This window comes from Drosophila subobscura, chromosome U (genome assembly GCF_008121235.1).
Source record: "Drosophila subobscura isolate 14011-0131.10 chromosome U, UCBerk_Dsub_1.0, whole genome shotgun sequence".
Lineage (NCBI taxonomy): Eukaryota > Metazoa > Arthropoda > Insecta > Diptera > Drosophilidae > Drosophila > Drosophila subobscura.
The window spans coordinates 8040091-8047128 of record NC_048534.1 but is presented as its reverse complement, the minus strand read 5'-3'; the positions used below and the strand labels follow the sequence as shown (position 1 = coordinate 8047128).

At 49.2% G+C, this 7038-nt stretch overlaps 2 protein-coding genes across 2 annotated transcripts; one reads left to right on the top strand and one right to left on the bottom strand.

Moving 5' to 3' along the window:
- Positions 1-3543: 3543 nt before the first annotated feature.
- On the bottom strand, positions 3544-4766 carry LOC117900626 (cilia- and flagella-associated protein 73-like). Its single transcript, XM_034811055.1, has 4 exons — positions 4632-4766; positions 4121-4575; positions 3774-4061; positions 3544-3716 (listed from the first exon to the last, which is right to left on the bottom strand). The coding sequence occupies exons 1-4, from the start codon at positions 4742-4744 to the stop codon at positions 3562-3564; spliced, it is 1011 nt and encodes a 336-aa protein (XP_034666946.1). The 5' UTR covers positions 4745-4766; the 3' UTR covers positions 3544-3561.
- Positions 4767-5165: 399 nt separating this feature from the next.
- LOC117900468 lies at positions 5166-6464 on the top strand. Its single transcript, XM_034810848.1, has 4 exons — positions 5166-5350; positions 5406-5860; positions 5914-6201; positions 6257-6464. The coding sequence occupies exons 1-4, from the start codon at positions 5238-5240 to the stop codon at positions 6403-6405; spliced, it is 1005 nt and encodes a 334-aa protein (XP_034666739.1). The 5' UTR covers positions 5166-5237; the 3' UTR covers positions 6406-6464.
- The last annotated feature ends 574 nt before the right edge of the window (positions 6465-7038 follow it).

Genomic DNA, 7038 nt, shown 5'->3' with positions numbered 1-7038 from the left:
TGGCTTGGCTTGGGTTCAATTCGATTCGATTCGATTCGTTTCGGGGGCCATAAAACTCGAACATAATTCTCGGGGCCCTCAATCGGAATGATTTTTTTATGCAAATTGCAATCAGGAGAGCAAAAGGCGCACACGTACGAACAAAAGCGCACAAATGCCCGCTGATAAGTGTTTAAAATTTACAATTCCAACTTCGACTTTCAATTTCCAAACAGTTGTGCCAAAGGAGAGTGCCACAAGGGCAAGGGGCTAGGGATTGCTGGAACAATGCCGCAGATGTTTGGCACATATTTTGTCAACTATTTAAGCTGTTGATTTCCGCACGCTCAATCAAATGAAATTAAAAAATTCTCAATCCCTTTCTACCGTTTGTAGGGGTTCCCTTTTGCAGGGGGTGGTTTCTGGCAGCTCTAATCAAGTCGTTAAGGGTTGCTGCTGGCTGCTGGCTCTCGGCATGTGTGCGGTTAGCTTTCGGCACACACGTGGAGACAGCCCCGGAATGGGTCCATAAATGTGGGCCTTCTAGCAGGCACATGAATAAATTATCAACTACTTCTGGCTGTACCTCTCCCTGTGTGTGAGGTGGCCCAAGTCTTGCTGCTTGCGGCTGGCAGTTAACTTTCTGTGCGCCCTAATTGCGGGGCCTTGTCGTCGGGCCATTAGAAGTCAAGTCTCAGGCCTAATGGGTCTCGGGCTGAACTTAAAGTTGTGTCGCAGCAGCCACAGCAACATGAGCGCATAAAAAAGGCATTTGTAAGACATGAAAGGCACTCAGTCAGTCGGGGGCAGGTGGCGGCCTCTCCTTTGCAGCTCCACAATCCCCCCCGAAGGTGAAGACAAATCAATGCAGGTGTCACAAGTGTCAGACGACTGCCAGTCCTGCGAGGAGGATATTAATGTCGCCAAGTGAATTGATGATGCCGATTGTTGTTGTCCCGCAGGCATAAGCTGATTTGCCATCTTATCACAGGCCCATCCTCCAGCCCATCCCTGCCACACGGCTTTTGATTCTCTCTCTCCGTGTCCGCTTTTGACTGCTGCTGATTCCGACTCCGATTTCAATCTCTGAAGCTCTGCGCTTTCATAATGGGCTTCCCCTGCGTCGATTGACAGGCATAATAAATCATGTGTTGTGGTATTAATCAAGCGACGGCCCTGCGCTGCCTTTTGCCTGCTCGTCTCCTTTGAGGTAATCGCTTGACATTTATTGCAGTTACCCCTGGGAGCCCGTTGTTCAACTGAAGGACTTAAAGCCTCCAAAGTAGGCGCCGTGGAGAGTGCTCCTTCCCCATCTCTTGGCTCGTCGGCTGCTCGTCTTTTGCTTTGCTTGCCATTTTCTTGCATTGTTTCTCTAATTGCTATTTGTCGCAGTGTCCTTCAGTGTCCTCCACCCACACACACACACACAGAGAGCAGTAAAGCCGTCTGGCCGTCACATTAAGAACTTGTAAAGTGAAATTAAGTGTTGCGTCCACTAGGCAGAAAAAAGAGACTCTCAGCGCAGCGGGGGAGTAGCTGCAGAAGTTCCAAATGGAATAATTGGAGGAGCGACAAAGGCTGACAAATATTCAGCCACTAGCTCCACACTTTCCTCTATTAGTACGATCATCGATCGTGAGAGCAGAGAGAGAGAGCGCTAACAGCACTGTAGACGGGTGCGATAACAGCAATGCCAACAGTACTAACAGCGGATGCCTTACTGGCTGTTAACGGGCAGCGGCAGCACTCTGTTAAACTGAGCTGTTAAAATAAACCAATTGAAGATTACATTTAATTTGCAAACAATTTCTGTAACTCACCTACGGAGCCTGGCCAGTAATTTTGTTTAATTCGCAGACTGGTAATTGTAAACCAGTTAAGAGATTAGCTGGGAATGCCATTAGGCTTATTCCGACGGGACAGCAGTGGGGATTGCAGCTGGCATTGGTGTCTGCCTCGTTGTCGGGAATTATTCTACTCATTTATTTCCCCTCGGAAGCACTTCAATCACGAGAAGAACGAAATGCACTTGTCGATTATTTAAATGACATTCTACAACATGCTCAAGTGTTGACACAGGATTTGGAGCAACGTTTTGCTGCGATGAACAACTTAATGTAATTGCTGTCGCTCCTCCGACGAGTTCCGAGCAGCAAAAACCCCCAAATCCGATACAGAATACAAAAAATAAGAGAAAAACCCTCCTGGAATGTGGGCTGTGGGTCCATTTAAATAAACCCAATGTTGACTTTGGCAAACTAGTTTCTAGATTTATTTTTCGAGTATTTTTTGTTGTTGAAAATAAATGTGCTTGGATTTGATTTTGCTTTCCGTTTGATTTGATTTGCTGCCTAGGTCTAGGCCCGACTCCGGCTCCGGGGAGTTCCTTTTCCAGCTGATATCAGCAAAAATCACAAATCAAATAAGGCAAATTGAATAAAAGACAAGTGCCACGCCTCCCACAGCCAGGAAACTGTGGAAACTGTGGGACCAATAGTGAAGTTCGAAAACGAAACGACCATCGGGATGGGCCTGGGCATGGGCCTGGGCATGGGCATGGGCATGACTGTCGAAATGGGAAAGGGCGTGGCAGCGGATGGAGTATAAAATGAGTTGGTGGAGGAGCACTGCAAATGCGGCAGCAGAAATCAAAATGTTCGCATAAAAGAATTATCTGTGCTTAAGTTGGATTATCCCTGGACCACAGCATCCAATTGCCAATTGAATGAAAAGATGTCACAGATTCGATTTTGCAACTCCACTTTCCAGCCCATCCCCCCCGCCCCTCACTGTTATCGACAGCCACTTGAAAAGTCTCCTCGGGTATCTGTCCTTGTATGCATTTTGCTTTCCTTTTCTTTTATCCAGTTCCATTTGATTTTCCCTGGGCTTAGGCAACAACCATTTCGATGTCTTTGTCTGCGTGCGGCGGCTGGGGGCCTGGGAGTGGCCGGGGTTTTGGGTTAGACAAATGTTTTAGTGCTGCCAAGAAGCAGGCAGAAGGAGGGTAGATGTGTCCATTAACTGTGTTCGGGTTGGGCATGGATAATGTCGGACGCCTCTTTGATCCTGAATGTTGATAACCCACAAAGCGCTTGGTATTACACATATTGTTTGCAGGTTGGTGGATTGCTGCTGCCGCTGCCGCTGCTGCTGCTGCTGCTGCTGCTGTAATCCAAACGTAAGCACTGCTCATGTGTATGTATTCAGTGGGCATAAGTATTCCCGTTATGAAAGAGCAGCGCTGCTACCAAGCGGGGGTGGAAACCACAAGCTAAGGCCGCGCGCGAGCCGCATCGATCGTGAGAGCAAGCGCGAGCCCACTCCCAGAGCGCTGTCGGAGAGCGCTAACAGCACTGTAGACGGCTGCGATAACAGCAATGCTAACAGTAGTAATAGCGAATGCCTTACTGGCTGTTAACGGGCAGCGGCAGCACTCTGTTAAACTGAGCTGTTAACAGTGCTCATCTTCCGCACATTGATAACTGACTGTCTTTCAATGCTACTTTATACAAATTGATAAATATTTAATCATCACAAAACTTCATGACTATAACCAACCAATAACTAATTATTTCTCTATCAACATAAAGCTCCACCGAGATCTGCAGCATCGCTCTTGTTGGCCTTTGGTGCAGCTTCAATCTCCCGAATAACATCGTTCCAGAGACTCAGCTCACGTTTAATAAAGTCCAGTATAAGCGGCATCTCATAGGTACGCAAGCTGGGCTTTATGTCTGAGTAATGGAATGGAGTGCAGTCCACGGTCCAGCGTGATAATTCTCGACACTTACCCCGCCGCTTGCACAGCATTTTATACAGGGTGACGAGGCAGTCGATGGATCGTTCCTTGTCCAGATTGTTGTTGGCGATGACGTCCTTGCAGCTGCTCAGAATCGTCTCCCACTGGAGGCACGTCTGACGTGCCTGGTTGTACGATCGCTCCAGTCTGCCCAGATCGTTCCTGAGGCCCAGCACGGTGAGGGCCGCCTTGCTGGTCACCTGCAACATTCGCTGGCGCATTTGCTCGATTTCCTCTATTTTGTGGCTCTGCACTTGGCTGATCTCCACCTGGGCAAGCACTAGAAACAACAAAAGTCTGTGTGGAAACACATTGAATGGCCCCTGTGTCAATGCTTACTCAGTGCATCGCAGCGTTCGATGCAGTCCTTGGGCGACACAAAGATATCGGAAACTTTGACTATATCCTCAAGGACGCACTCGTAAGGCTGAAACTCGGACACCGTGGCCTGCAGATCAGTGCGGAATGCCTTCAGCTCGGCAATGGAGCTCTTGAAGGAATCGATTCCCCTGTTCAGCTCCACGTGCAGGGCCCGCTCCTGCTGAATGACCTTGTCCGCTGCCCGCTTCTTGTCCGCGCAGTCCTTGAGGAAGCTGTTCACCTCGATGAAGCGCTTCCTAAGTCTCTCCTGCAGCTTGTACATCTTCCGAGTGCGCTGACTGCTGACCTGCGACTGGCGCTTTGCGTTTTGAAGCATCTCCTGCTGCAGCTCCCGCATCGCCTCGTTCTCGCGAAGATTTTGTATGTAGAGCAACTCGATCGAATCTCCAGCCGAGTCCCAGTTGGGAGGTTTGCTAGACCATAGACAAGAGCATCAGATAAGAGTTCTTTGGGTCACCAATTAGCTTACACAAAGTATTTGTCCTGCTGGCGAGAGGCGCGATAGTCGCCAACGGCCTGCTCGGGACGCAGATCCAGGTTCCCCACCACATCGATTGTGGTCGTGGGCTCTCGGCGCGGCATTTTCGTGTTTTATATAATAATTCTTCTGAAAATATATAATTATCTATCTCTGCTGTATGGAGAATGTAGTTTTGGGTCACTGTTAGCCTGTAGAAGACAACTCCTGTCCCGCCTACTGTTGAATAAAGTTCCTATTCACTTTTTAAAATAATTCTCAAAATAGTTCCGCCAGCAAAAAGGGCAAAAATATGCTAAAAAAGTTATGCCGCATTCAAGCGCAACTCACAGCGTTCCTCCTCGTGTTCTTTGTGCAATTTTCGCGCCCTTGGCAACTATTGCCTTGGAGATTTGATTTTTTCCGTTCGTCCAGGCAACGGAATGTTTTGTTCGCTTCAGCTGAGTAAAATCATGTTCCAAGTAGGTCGCGCACTTTTTGTTACAGTAATAAAACACAGCTCCAAGCAAAAAGCAAGCAGAAAACAGAAACTCATTATTAGCCGATACATTTCTTTGCCACATTTTATAGTCAGGGAATTCGGTGAAAGGCTCGAAGATGCCGCGCGTTAAGCCCACCAAGAAGCTCGATGTGCTGGGCAACTTGGACCTGCGGCCCGAGGATGCAGTCGGGGATTACCTCAACTCCAAGATGCAGGACAAGTTCTTCGTGTAAGTGCTCATCATCTTCCTCCGCAACCCGATTACAACTCGAATGAAAGAACAGCAAACCGCCCAACTCCGACTCTGCTGGGGACTCCATTGAGCTGTTGTTCATCCAGAATCATCGGGAGCATGATGCCATGACCAAGCTGCAGACGGAGATGCTGGCCAGTGCCAAGCGGCAGACGGAGCTGAACTCTTCCCGCGTGCGCAAGATGTACAAGATCCAGGAGAGGCTCAGGAAGCGCTTCATCGAGGTGAACAGCTTCATCAAGGACTGCGCGGACAAGAAGCGGGCGGCGGACAAGACCATCAACGACGAGATTGTCCTTCACGGCGAACTCAGCGAGGGCATACAGAGCTTCAAGGGCTCGATAGACGAGCTGAAGGCATTCCGTGCAGCGCTCAAGGCCACCGTCCAGGAGTTCCAGCCGTACGAGCAGGTTCTGGACGAGGTGGTCCAGGTCTCCGACATATTCGTCTCGCCCAAGGACTGCATGGATCGCTGCGATGCGCTGAGTGAGTGGCTGCGATGCTGGGTGGAGCGCAGAATTATTCCTGTTCTTTTGTAGTGCTGGCACAGGTGGAAATCAGCCAGCTGGAGCAGCAGAAGCTCCAGGAGATCGAGGCAATGCGCAAGCGCATGGTGAAGGTGACGAACGAGGCTGCCCTCACGGTGCTGGGCCTCAAGAACGATCTGGCCAAGCTGGAGCGCTCGTACAACCAGTCGCGCAGCTTGTGCCTGAAGTGGGAGAGCATCCTGGCCACCACCAAGGACACCATAACCAACAGCTACATGGACAAGGAGCGGAGTCTCGATGGGGTGAACGTGCTCTACCGCACACTCTGCCGCCGTCGTGGTGAGTGCATGATTCCATCGAATAAACTTACTCTGATCACGCTGAATCCCAACAGATATCCAGCCCTATGCATCGCGTAATGACGTTGAGAAACAAATGGATTTCATCAAGTCCGAGGTGGAGATATTGCTGGGCATCTTGCAAGCAGCCCAAGGCGATGGCAGGTCCGATGGCAATGCCACGGGAGATTTCGCCCTGTGCTAGTTGGCTCATCATTAAATGTTCTTTCGTTGCGAATAAATTGTAAAGAGTACTAGCAAAAGGAACCATTTGTATCACGAGATTGAAATTGCGTTTTGGTTTAAGATAATTAAATGCCGAAAGAGTCACAAACTGCGAGCAAAACCTTATCGGATCTCCTTTTGCTTTGCTCCTCTTTGCCGCTTTGCGCACTTCTTTTTGTGTCTTTGGCTTTGACCTACGACTGCAGTTGCTTCACTCACTGCTATTAATTGCTCTCTGCTGCACTCGCTTGTTGATGCCACTCTCTAATTGCTTCTACCTCATAAATCTCTGCCCTGCTCCGTGCTGTCGCCCGCTCTGCAGCCATCATAAGTCACCAAATTGTCGGACACTCAAGACAAATGTGGCGCTGGCTTGTTTAATTAGAAGGAGACTCTCCCCGGCAGACAGAGGGCCAAGTGGCTCTGGCCTGTGCCTCAATCGGACATCAAGCGAAAACTGCGCCAACTCCGCTTGACGGCTTTTTAATTACGTCAGCCGGGAAAATGTTTGGCCACTCCCTGCGCCCCGCAATTATTGTTCTCCATGGCTAACAAAAGCCATTGTCAATTGGTATTTTCCCTCTATTTTTTTGTCAATGGCGAAAACTTTTTT

What these genes read in the sequence shown, in the direction of transcription:
- LOC117900626 (XM_034811055.1), bottom strand. Translation starts at nt 4,744, where the DNA reads ATGCCGCGCCGAGAGCCCACGACCACAATCGATGTGGTGGGGAACCTG. An exon ending in CAGCAGGACAAATACTTTGT is followed by an intron (nt 4,576 to 4,631) that starts GTAAGCTAATTG and finishes TCTATGGTCTAG; the next exon opens with CAAACCTCCCAACTGGGACT. An exon ending in AATGCTGTGCAAGCGGCGGG is followed by an intron (nt 3,717 to 3,773) that starts GTAAGTGTCGAG and finishes TCCATTACTCAG; the next exon opens with ACATAAAGCCCAGCTTGCGT.
- LOC117900468 (XM_034810848.1), top strand. Translation starts at nt 5,238, where the DNA reads ATGCCGCGCGTTAAGCCCACCAAGAAGCTCGATGTGCTGGGCAACTTG. An exon ending in GGATCGCTGCGATGCGCTGA is followed by an intron (nt 5,861 to 5,913) that starts GTGAGTGGCTGC and finishes GTTCTTTTGTAG; the next exon opens with TGCTGGCACAGGTGGAAATC. An exon ending in CACACTCTGCCGCCGTCGTG is followed by an intron (nt 6,202 to 6,256) that starts GTGAGTGCATGA and finishes GAATCCCAACAG; the next exon opens with ATATCCAGCCCTATGCATCG.